This window comes from Cimex lectularius, unplaced genomic scaffold (assembly GCF_000648675.2).
Source record: "Cimex lectularius strain Harlan isolate CLEC.00 unplaced genomic scaffold, Clec_2.1 scaffold71, whole genome shotgun sequence".
Taxonomy (NCBI): domain Eukaryota; kingdom Metazoa; phylum Arthropoda; class Insecta; order Hemiptera; family Cimicidae; genus Cimex; species Cimex lectularius.
In genome coordinates, this window is record NW_019392655.1 from 1,124,677 (window position 1) to 1,137,704 (window position 13,028).

General features: G+C 36.3%; 1 protein-coding gene across 1 annotated transcript in view; it reads left to right on the plus strand.

Annotated features, from left to right (window-relative positions):
• Positions 1–13,028, plus strand: part of LOC106668278 (locomotion-related protein Hikaru genki) — a 614,924-nt gene that overhangs the window by 484,725 nt on the left and 117,171 nt on the right. Inside the window, exon 7 of the mRNA XM_024224607.1 lies at positions 3,288–3,461. Coding sequence (XP_024080375.1) covers positions 3,288–3,461 — 174 coding nt within the window. The remainder of the gene's footprint in view (positions 1–3,287; positions 3,462–13,028) is intronic.

Sequence of the window (13,028 nt, forward strand, 5' to 3'; positions counted from 1 at the left end):
TGAACCAACGAAGGAAATCATGTATATATTCAGGCCTGATTATACTATTCATAAAGTATCTGTTAGATTTGTAAATGCCCCTATTATGAGGTTTGTAATGTATACATACTGTGTAAATAGGAATATTTTCCGTAAATAAAGATATTATTATTATATCAAAATATGGTAGATATTATACACATTAGCCTTTAGAATTTGTCTGTCCAAAACTATAGGTTTCAACGTCGATTAAAAATAACAAAAAAAGCCTTTTATAACTAGACATAACATAATAAGGTAGATATACATTTTAGCCTATAGAATTTGTCTCTGTAAAATTGTAAAACTACTTAAATTTAAACAAAAAATTAACGTCTACTTAAAAATAATCCAAAAACCCTCTCTAACTAGAGATAATATAATATTATATTCACTAATTTCGTGGTCCGCTTGACCAATTAATATATTACTTTAAGGTTTTTAGTAAGGTTTTTAGTTGAGATAAAAAAGTCAGTGTCACGAGCGGGATTCGAACCCACGATCTTCGGCTAGATACGCCGTTGCTTTACCGTTTGAGCTATCGTGACCTCTTACCTCTTATCTCAACCACACCTTTTGAGTTTTCCCTCCTTTTTGCCATTTTTCAATTAAGGTTTTTAGTTGAGATAAAAACGAATCCCGCTCGTGCCATTGACTTTTTTATCTCAACTAAAAACCTTAATTAATTGTCATATATTAATTGGTCAAGCGGACCACGAAATTAGCGAATTTAGTAAATTAAAATGAAGTATACTACATTAAAGCTCTCCGTGGCCATTTCATTTGTCGCCGAGAATCCAATCCGATTACACGACATTTCAAAAATGGCAAAAACGAGGGAAAACTCAAAAGGTGGGGTTGAGATGGGAAGTTAGTGTCTGAGTGGATCGAGGTCACGATAGCTCAAGTGGTAGGGTAGCGGCGTATCTAGCCGAAGATCGTGGGTTCGAATCCCGCTCGTACCATTTACTTTTTTATCTCAACTAAAAACCTTAATTAATTGTAATAATATTATATATGTGAGCCAGTAAAATTTGTCTGTTTAAAACTGGAAATTTTAACGTCTACTTAAAAATAACAAAAAAAAAGCACTTTATAACTAGAGATAACATAACATGGTAGATATTATAAATTTGAGTCTTTAGAATTTGTCTGTCTAAAATTTCAAAACTAGGTTTCAACGTCTACTTTAAAATAATCCAAAAGTCCTTTGTAACTGGAGATAACATAATATTATACATTTGAGCCAGTATGATTTGTCTGCTTAAAACTGTAAATTTCCATGTCTACATAAAAATAAGAAAAAAAGGACTTTATACCTAGAGATAACGTAAAATTATACATTGCAGCCAGTAGAATTGTCTGTCTAAAACTGTAAAACTATAGGTTTCAACGTATTAAAAATAACAAAAAAAGCATTTTATAACTGTACATAACATAATATGGTAGGTATACATTTTAGCTTTTACAGTTTGGCTGTCTAAAACAGTAAAACAATAGTTTTCAACGTCTACTTCAAAATAACACAAAAAGCATTTTATAACTAGACTTAACATAATATGGTAGATATTATACTTTGGAGTCATTAGAATTCGTCTGTATAAAATTTTAAAACTAGGTTTCAACGTCTACTTAAAAATATTTCAAAAGCCCTTTACAACTGGAGATAACATAACATGGTAGATTTCATTCATCGTAGACTTTAAAACTTGTCTGTCTAAAATTGTAAAATCTTAGGTTTCAACGTCTACTTGAAACTAAGAAAAAAACCCTGTATAACTAGACGTACCATAATATGGTAGATATACATTTTAGCTTTTACAATTTGTCTGTCTAAAACTGTAAAACTATAGGTTTCAACGTCTACTTAAAAATAACACAAAAAGCATTTTACAACTAGACTTAACATAATATGGTAGATATTATACATTGGAGTCATTAGAATTCGTCTGTATAAAATTTTAAAACTAGGTTTCAACGTACGTAAAAATAATTCAAAAGCCCTTTACAACTGGAGATTACATAACATAGATATCATTCATCGTAGCCTTTAAAACTTGTCTGTCTAAAACTGTAAAATCTTAGGTTTCAACGTCTACTTGAAACTAACAAAAAAACCCTGTATAACTAGACGTACCATAATATGGTAGATATACATTTTAGCTTTTACAGTTTGTCTGTCTAAAACTGTAAAACAATAGGTTTCGAAGTACACATAAAAGTGACAAAAAAAGCCGTTTCACATATGGTCGATGTATGATGTAAAATTGTCACTAGATAATGTTAGACTACGATTAATCGAATATAAATTAAACACCCTGAATTCTAATTAAAAGATGTAATCGAGAATAACAAAGACTTACAGGTCAAAAACAATGATGATAAAGAAAAGAAAGGTCAATTAATAATAATTAATGAAATCTTCACTTAATAATGAAGTCGGGTGAAAAGACGTGCCCTTAAATTAACACCAAGGCTTTAATTTCGTCGTTTTTTAAATATCAATGAAAAATGTAGTATAGAAAAGAAAGCTGATTTACAGAAAATTAATTTGTAAAATAAGATAATCGTGTTCATTATCATTAGGAAATATTTTTTATCAACTTTTCTCTAGGAAAAGTGTATTTAATAAATGAAAGTTAATACTTCATTGGATTTTATTACAAAATGGGTCATTAATCAGTATCGATGCAGTTCTATAAATGTACAGTGCAGTGTATTCGGTCGAATGAGGGCACGTACAAGGTAAAGGTGAAGGGGCCAGGGAAGAATGGAAGGATTTGAATTGAATTTCCCGTCACTCTGGGCCAGGAAGGGGGAGCACCTATATTCCTGGCTGTTGCCCTTCTCGATCGATTGACAATACATACGATGATAAATTAGCCAGAACGAATTGCCGAATCGAAAAACGACCTTATTTCCTGTCCTGCCATTGTGAGAAAATCTGTATTTCGATTTTATTACCTTGACGAATTGGTAAACACTATCAATTCGAAAATTAATTAAAATCGAGCAGCTTTTCTTAATTGTGTAATTAAAAAGGAAAGTGAGTTTTTTTTAGCAAATACTCACAGCTTTTATAAAGATATTCCTTATGACGTTAATTAAATAGACAAAATTATAGTCTCATTTAACTACTACCAATGGTTTCAACAATCTTGTATGTTTTTTCCTCTCATAGTTATTTTTCACCTGATTAAACGTAGTTGTAACGAATTTCCAATAATTACAAAAAAATTATGAGAATATAAGAGTGCAATATGTTTCAGAGGATTCGCCGCCGACAATACTTGTCAGACTACCTTCCGGGTCGGCATCTTCAGAGTCGACTGGTATCCTAGCGGTTTTTCCTGGATCGATTCTTCACCTGGAGTGTTTGTTTTCAAGAAAAGTCGGAAATCCAGAGTGGACGTGGACGTCTCCTTATCGAAGCTATCTAACAGGTAATAAACATCATTAATTATGTCTTAAACAACAGGGATAAGGTGAATTTGAAAAAAGAAAAACTTATGTCCTTCGTCAAGTGTTCGAAGGACATAATCTCATTCATCACTATTTCAAAATGATTTACCCGGTTAACAAATATAAAAATATACTTAAAAATATTTGAAATCATGGCAATTAAATTAATTAATTTATCTTAGTAAAATCCATTCTACACTACAATAACCTCCGTCCGGTGTATCCTATCGCGTATAGCCAATACATCTACTCTAAATTTGGAAAAAAATAATAACAGCCTTGACATATTTAATGCAAATTAAAAGTCCTCCCTCAAAGGGATAGGGATAGGGATAAGAGAGGCGGTCACAAGGCCTACTGCACCTCGACCTAAATAGATCTATGGTGCTCCTCTGTTAATTATAACTACTGGCCAGCTTCAGGCTATTAGCCAGCCTCCACAGCTTTGCCAGCGGTTCCTTGGTGTACGATCTTGCTTGTGGTTTTTCTTGTCTAAGTTGCAAGAACCCGCACCTATAGACCTTCATAGAAACATAAAATATGTTCTGCGGTCTCCTACTCTTCCTGTCAGTATCAGAACAGTGTTTCTTCTGTCTGTACTCCTATCAAGTGCATGTGACTTCTTAAGTGGCAGTGCACCGTCAGGAGTCCAGCTAGAATCCTGGTTCGGTTGCAATTGCCTTCAAGTAGTTCTTTTGTAAGTTTTGCTGATGGTCCTTCTATGAGTCTCGTCGCGTACCTCATACCTGTGGTATTGTTCAACCTGGTTTTGGACTCATTAAGGATCCATTTTAAGATGTATCCTCATTTGTGGCAAGCTGTTAGGCCGCAGTAGGTTTTTCGTTGCCTCTATGCCCCGAATGTCCAGGAACCCATGCCAGAGTCAGGTCACTTCCGTCAGGGCCTTTATGCATTTCCAAACGACTCGCATGAGGCTAAGACCCTGAGAGCTGCATGGCTGTCAGAGAAAAGCTATCTTCCATGAATGTATTCCTAGCTGTTTTATCTCTCTCGCACATTGTTCGATCGCTATGATTTCAGACTGCCTAGGTTTACCGTCAGTTCGCTCTTGAAGTTCATCCCAAAGATCCCCAGCTCTTGTACCCTTGTCGGTTTTGGAGCCGTCAGTATACCAGTAGGAATTTGCCTTTAGTGGTGTTCCTTTGGCCCATTCTTCCCGTTCTCGTACCAGCCCTACTTCTTGTTGAAGTTGTATTTTGGAGTAGTGGCATCAGTTGGCATACCTAGAATGGCATATGCCTGCATCTCTTCCCTCAGTTTCCATTGGTTATTCACATGGCCTATCCTAGCAGATACTCCTAACATACACTGCAGATATTCCTAAACATGCATTCGCTGATGACATAGCGTAATTCGTACCCCTCAACATAATGTTGCCGAAAGCTTGATGATCTCAACACTTTTGTCTTTCTTTCACCTAGTAAAGACCTTAAAGAAGATTTGTATTTAATATTTTTCATTCTAGTTGAAAATTGCGATCTGTTTTTGAAGCAAAAATGGTACCACAAGACCAGTACAGATTTATAATTTCAAAGGAGGCTCTTCGCCTTCCGTCACATCATTTTGAATTAATTTTCACGATGAAATCTATGCCATAATTTGAATTTAAAATGATCAAAAAATAACAAAGCTATAGCACAGAGTTTGGATGATGATGGTGATGAATATGGATAGGAGGTAGCCCAACCCAATCCAAACAATGGAAACATTTTGACTTATCTTTGGACAAATAAATGGCCTCGGAAACTTGATAAAATGAAATAAAATTTTAGCGTTTATACAGAATAGGTCAAACGAAGCAAAGATACTTTGAGGATTCATGGTAATGTGTAAAAATCGTGTTTTTTTAGCTTTTTTCAAGAATTACTCCTAAATTGCTCCGGGTCTCAAAATACGTACCAAAATAAACTATTCGAGCATTAAATTTTGAGTAGAATGATACTAACGTTTTTAAGCGTTGCCGAGACATGATTATTTTTTTGTATAATTTGAATTTTGTTAGGCGAAAAACATCAACTGTTATCATCGGTTGATTTATTAGTAAATCGCTTGAAAGGAGGAAAACAAGGCAAATGAAGAAAGAACAAACATGAGCCATTGTAACTGACGTAAACCATGGGAACGTCATCTATGTTAACTCAGTTGGCCTGGCCATAGTATATATGGAGCATATCTAAACAAAAACAAGTCCAAATCGTCTCCAAACAGCGCATCGTGTGATGTTGAAGAGAGTCTCGAGCTCTTATTGCACGAATGTGTTGTGTATGACGACCAAAGACAGAAGTTTCTGAAAATTATAAACCATAAAAACATAAAGAGGCCATTTAATTTAAGCTGGCTGCTGCTCGAAAATAGAAGTCCATTTACGACTTCTTTAAAAGATGCCATCTGGATGAATAAACTGTTGCAAAAGCTAGATGTGCTCCGAAATCTTTGTATTCTGTTACATTTACATAAGTGTATTTAATGATATTTGTTAATTTATTTATCTATTTATTTATTCATTTAGTTATTTAATTATTTATTTATATTTCTCAAATTGCATTATTTATCTGTACATTATTTAATTTATGGAATCCTGATTGTTATTTACATAAATATTTATGTTATTTTTATGTGGATATGTAGATAGAATATTTATATAGTTCTACTTAGCCCTCTACCTAGTGTATGATATTTAGTAAGTGATAAATTCTCGTGCCATTGCAATTGGCCGAATATCTAAGATAAGGCCACAAAAAATCTTAGTTGGTCTTGAAAATGCCTAGACTATACATGAATGAAGAGTAGGATTATGCTGAGCGTTACTCTCCACCAACCACACCTCTCCGAATTTGTCAATCGGAATTTGCGGGAATACTGCACTCTTTCATGTAGGACAGGGCTTAGTACGAAGTGCTGAATGATTGATGCTTCATTTCACTAAGGATCGCAACTGTACTTTCAATTTACAGGAGCAACATTGATACTACCCACCTAACCAACCCAAAGTATTGAAAATTGGCCGAAAATCATGGCTCCAGTGCCTATGAGGTTGGCGTTAGTCCCATTTTACGTAGAATTTAATTTCCTACGACGTTTATTTCGAAAAGTTAACATTGAAAAATCGTGTTGAACCGGCACACGGGCACTACTGGGTCTGTCTTCACTCCCGGGTTTTTTGTTTAAATTATTCAAACGCGTTTCGGCATTACGCCATCTTCAGTGAAAAACTGTCTTTCATTTAGTCTGAGTAGGGTTTATATAGTATTGCGTCCGTTGCTTGTCGCTGGGGGTGTTGCGTTAGGGGGCGTGGTCTCCGTGCTTGTTGGTCGGTCTTGGTGGCGATTATTTCCATTGTCAGTTATTATTTGTGCGGTTTTGGTTTTTTGTTTTTTCCTGGTGTTGGTTGCGATGTTTTGATCTTCTGAACGTTTTCGTTTTTTGTTATGAAGTGTTTTTAGTGGTGTAAAGGTGGTGTGTGATTGTGAGTTTGTTTGTGCGTTTATAAGTTTTCCGTCTTTAAGTGTTATTTGTTTGTATATCTCGAGGTTCTCCGGTATGTTTAGTCCTTTTTGTGCGTTGTGTATTAATGTCATGCTTGTTTCTATTGTGTTTGGTTCGTGGTTGTAGTGTATTAAGTGTGTGGCGTAATTTGATTTTCCGTCATTGTCTCTGAAGGATCTAAGATGTTCTTTGAATCGATTGGATCTTAGATCCTTCAGAGACAATGACGGAAAATCAAATTACGCCACACACTTAATACACTACAACCAACAATAGAAACAAGCATGGCATTAATACACAACGTATAAGGTTTTGGTTGAAATGAAAAAGTCACGAGCGGGATTCGAACCCACGACCTTCGGCTAAATACGCCGCTGCTCTAACCAGCTCTGAGCTATAGTTACTTCGACCCTCTCTGACACCAACTACTCACTACAACCTTTAACTTTAACCTTAAATTTTTCGTTTCAACCAAAACCTTACATAAAAAGATTAGTTAATTCAAAATTTATTGTTCGAATAAGTTTTTTCGATACATATTTTGAGATTTTGAGCCATTTGGGAGTAATTCTTGAAAAAAGCTATGAAAAACACGGTGTTTAGAGGTTTTTGCGTTTTTCTCATAGAAGCATAGCTTCATATGACCTTTGTTTAGAGGAACGTTTTCGTTCAGCATGAAATTTCCCATAAATCCTCAAAGTGTCTTTGTCTCATTTGGGATCACCCTGTACATTTAACTAAAAAGTACATATTTCTCTGAAAAATAAATCCGTATCAAAAGTAAAATCTATCTGATAGAAATATAGTTAATAAAGCCTACATTAATTAATCGTTTTATGTAAGGTTTTGGTTGAATATTTTGAGACTTCGAACCATTTGGGAGTAATTCTTGAAAAAAGCTATGAAAAACACGGTGTTTAGAGGTATTTGCGTTTTTTCTCATAGAAGCATAGCTTCATATGACCTTTGTTTAGAGGTACGTTTTCGTTCAACATGAAATTTCCCATAAACCCTCAAAGTGTCTTTGTCTCGTTTGGGACCACCCTGTATATTTAATAAAAAATACATATTTCTCTGAAAAATAAATCCGTATCAAAAGTAAAATCTATCTGATAGAAATATAGTTAATAAAGCCTAATTTTGTAGGAAAAATTATCTTTTAAACCTTAACTTCCTAACATTTAAATTGAAAATCTGAAAAAAGCTTATCTTTATATCAAATTGCGTCCCAACTCATAAACAAACAAAATTCTTTCCCGTAAAAAAAACTTCTCACACAACTTTAATAGCTCTGTTTTTCCAATGTTCTCCTGACTTTTCAGTTCAGCGTCAGAAGGGAATAAACTTATAAAGCCATTGCTTCCTGCCATTTAACATCTTATTGTCATTCTCCACCTTTGTCCCGTTTTCCATCAATCCTCTGTAGCAACATATTACTTCGAAAGACCCTAAAGGACATACCGCAAGATTGCTTCCTCCCAGTCTTCCCCTGCGTTTATTCAAAATAAAATCATCACGCTCCCCCTTCTAGAACCCGATACGTTTGATAATGTATGTCGTTTATAACTGTCGGCCCCGGCAGACACCCTATCGTCCCCATCCGAGGGATTTCAAATTCAATAAACCCGTGTTTTTTAGAATTAAAAAAAAAGTTTTAATTTGAATCGTGTAAATAACACTACCTTCAATTTGTCGGAGGGTTGTTTGTAGTTGAGAAAAGCGTTCTGGTTAGGAAAAGGGCTGACATCTCTTCAATAATACAAGATACAAACGACTTTCTTCCTAATGTGTGTTAATCAATACTTGTTTGTTTTAAATTCAGCTTTAAAATAGAACGTTTTGCAGTTTTCAAGAATGCCTGTTTATTAAGTAAAATATTTTACTTTTACAGTATCCTATTCGATTTTTTTCTAAGGTCTTCAAGATTTGTCCTGAAATCTCAAATGCGCACAATGTGCTTCATTATTAAAGGTAAATTTTCCAGATTTAACGTCAACCAAGAGAAGAGAATATTAGCGATTTTATTATATCCTTGTATGGGGTCGCATCGCCTAAGACATAAAGAGGTTCTGTTTCACGCGCGTGGCCTTATCAGACGTTTGTTTTTAAGAAGGGCACTGCACCGTGTACACGGCGGAACTCTATGCGATCTGGCACGCACTCGGGGTGATTTGAGACGATGAGGGCTCTGCCTTTCTTGTCTGTACGGACTCCCTGAGTGCAGTATCAGCAATCCAGGACAGATTCGCAAAGGACCCTCTTGTCGTGCTCCTTTTAGAAAGATATGCTGAGCTGGAGCGCCTGGGAAAAAACGGTAGTTGTTGTCTGGGTGCCCGGACACGTCGGGCTGGAGGGCAACGAACGTGCAGACGAGGCAGCGATGGCCTTCGGTTTCTTTACCGCCTACAAATTTCTTTACCTCTTTCACCAGTATGCGATTACATCTTGTAATTTAGAGAGAGTGCCATCTCTCTGTCTTGCGCCTGGAAACCACCTTGTAACCATGGGTTGGACTAGGTATAGAGAAGAATAGGACCAAGGACAGAGAAAGGTTCCTCTTGAATATCAAGCTTACTGTTTCAATCTGGATCCACACCATGCGTTACTCCTTATCCTATAGTTGTGATGGTCTATGTTGTTTTAGGGCAGAGGCTACAGACCAAGAATGGTTTCAAATGGCTCTAGACACAATCCACTCTATCTATACTGTATTTCCCACTCTTCACTAGATGCGATTACTGATTACCGATATATACACACGTGTGCAGAGCTGAGCCCGTCATTTCTCGCAGTCCGTTGGCAATTCAATTTGCAAGTTAAAATAAATTACCGGTAGATATCGAGTGTCACTCACCCGGGTCCGTCCCGCCACTTAGTTTTTTCTCCAGGGGCTATCACAACACAGTCTCCGACTCTAACTCACTCTTAATTATATTCTTTCCTAATTACATAATTTATTCAGTTAAGATATTGTAGTCGCGACATTCCTCCAACGCCTTTTACACATTATATAACAAAATAATTGAAGGCCGATGGAGTACACATCGGCCTTTTTACATTCACGCTAATAAATACATTCACTCTTAACATACATCAAGTGACACAAAAATATCATCACTGTAGACAATGATTATTTGGAAATCGTGAGGTGCGGTCTCGTGTGACGTAGGTTTTAGAAAAACATTTTCTTTATCATGCCAACGTTTCTATCTTTACTGAGATCATCTTCAGGCTCAAAGTGCTTGTTGTCGGTGAAGATGTGTCATTCTTGTGAGTCGTGTTGAGAGGCCCTGAAGATGATCTCAATAAAGATCGAAACGTAGCATGATAAAATGTTTTTCTAAAAGTTCACTATTTTTCGTGGTCCGCTTGACGAATTAACCTACGTTTATCTACTTGGTTTTTCTAAAACCTACGTCATAACAGACCGCACTTCACGATCTCCAAATAATCATTGGCTAACGGTCCCTAAACACCACACGCTACAGACAATGAAACAACCCTGATTCCTCCAAAAATCGAACAGTGCACCCAAATACTCGCTTCCGTGCTCCAACACTATTCTAATATATGGTGGTATTCCTACGCGCTATGTATGTGGACCGTTCAATTAATTGAGACGCATCGTGCAACCTTTCTCTGGCATGCCGGACACAAACGCAGGGTTAGATCCATCCTGAAATGACCGTGGGTCAACCTCGCATGGCCTATCCTTAATCATTGAAAATGTTCATCTCCTCCTACGATTATGATATTCCGAACGCGACCTATTGACAGTTCTCTTGATTCGTTGGAACTCTGCCTATCCAATAATATAATCATGTTTTTATTGCATTATTTGCCTCAGGATCGCAGGATATAAATCTAGAAAATTGGTCGTGCCGGTTTTTGTCGCCTCGACCGTCTTTAGCTAACTTCGAGACCTATTCGGGTGTCAAGACAAAAATCACCGTTTGCCGAGACGCTCAAGCTATTAATATCTCTCCAGCAGATACGCGGATATCTTTGTTTACTACATTTTTTATTTTTTTTATTACTGTATACTCTGTGAACTGTTGATCCTATTTTCTCTACTGGGAGAAATTCAGATTGTAAGCTTCTCTAGCGCTTAATTTAATATCAATGACACGAAATTCACCTTTAATACGTAATCACTGGTTTAACACGGTCTCTCAATCGAGATAAAACTGTCGGCTCAGTTGAACAGGAATCGAAGGAATAATTAAAAAGGGTGCCGGCAAAAAAATTGAGCTCATAATTTCCGACACACCAATGCATACAAAGTAGTCAGCCGAGAGAAATGTTTTAATGAGGTTCTTAATTGAGTTGGGCAGAAGAACCGGGTTCAACCGGCCGGTAGAAATATCGGAAGTTAGAGAGCCGTCCAGGAGGAAGATAAAATAGAAGGAATAATAGCGTAGTGGTTTTAATCAAGGCGTTATTTACAGGGTTGGGCAGGTCACGACGGTAATTGGTTTGCGGTGAATTATAATGTTGCCAGCCTACCTTTCTTTCCTCCCCTATTGCCTTTTCCCTCGATATACGCCGAGTAAGGGTGCTTCATTGGGGTTGCGAGTTTCCATCCTTTTTTATATACATACGCAAACAAATTATCTGGGCTGCGTGGATATTTTTCATTTCACAATCCTATTACGTTCATTTTTTATTATTTGATTGAACATCTGAAGATAATCATAAAAAATATAACAACGTGCTTATTTGATCTTCTGAACTCAAAAGATAAAATAACGATACAAACACACACTCTTCAATGAATCACCAACTGCGAATATTAACTATTTATGGATGGTAACAAATAAAATTTTTAAACTCTCTTCACATCCGTTGGGCCTTGTCTAAGTAGTTACTTATCACTCTGACAGACATGATACAAAAACAAAAAATAAATAACAAACGACATATACTCTTTCTCCTTAAACTATTCGAACAACGTCGGACAAACAACAAAACGTCCGTAACCTCCCAAAGAAAAAACCCTGGATATGACTTGATAATCATAAACCCTTCTTCAACTTTCCCCCTAAGCAATAGTTTTCCTGAAAAGTCTGCACAACTTACCACAATAACCTCTGACATCCTGATGATCCACAAACCCTACGAACCAACCGTTCACCGAACTGCCTACCATCTGTATAATTTACTAATTTACTCCCAAAAAAAATACTCGAGAAGTTTTTCTTCATCTAACTGCGATCCATATGAACTACTAGGCCGATTACTTAAATAAAACTACTTTATAACCTTAAAAACACTACTATACCACAGATTGAAATTATACGTTGACAGCAAAATATTTAAGAAACACATCAGCTCTATCATCACAAAGGCGACACGAGCTTTGATGGTGTGCAGAAGAATAGCAGGAAGAAACTTGGGATGCAGACCAGAAATCCTGTTATGGATGTACACTATAATAGTAAGACCTTTACTTACATACGGAGCTATATCCTGAGCTGATAAAGCAGAACAAATAACCAAAAGGAAAGAACTCACAAAAATACAGAGACTTTCATGCATCTGCATAACGGGAGCAATGGGAACATGTCCTACAATTAGCATGGAAAAGATATTAGGACTAATCCCCCTACATCACATGGTAGAAAAAACAGCACAGAAAACCATAATCAACTTTATCAGAGAGAAACCTCCAACAGGAATAAAACTGAAATGGAGAGACAGAAACAAACTGTGGAAAGACCATCCATCACTCTTGGCTCCAAGAGACGACATGAACAAAAATTCCGAATATATCTGGGCACCAAAAAGAATGGGAAGGAAAGGGAATAACTCCTTTAAAAATGGCTCCATCCACTGGTACACAGATGGATCTAGAACACAAGAAGGTACGTGGGCAGGAGTATTTGGACCCGAAACCAAATATTCAGAACCCATGGGAAAACACACCAGTATCTTCCAAGCTGAGATTCACGCAATTGAAAGATGTATCCAATTCAATCTAAGTAAAGAATACAAAAACAAGAATATAGCTATCATGTCAGATAGTCAAGCAGCCATCAAAG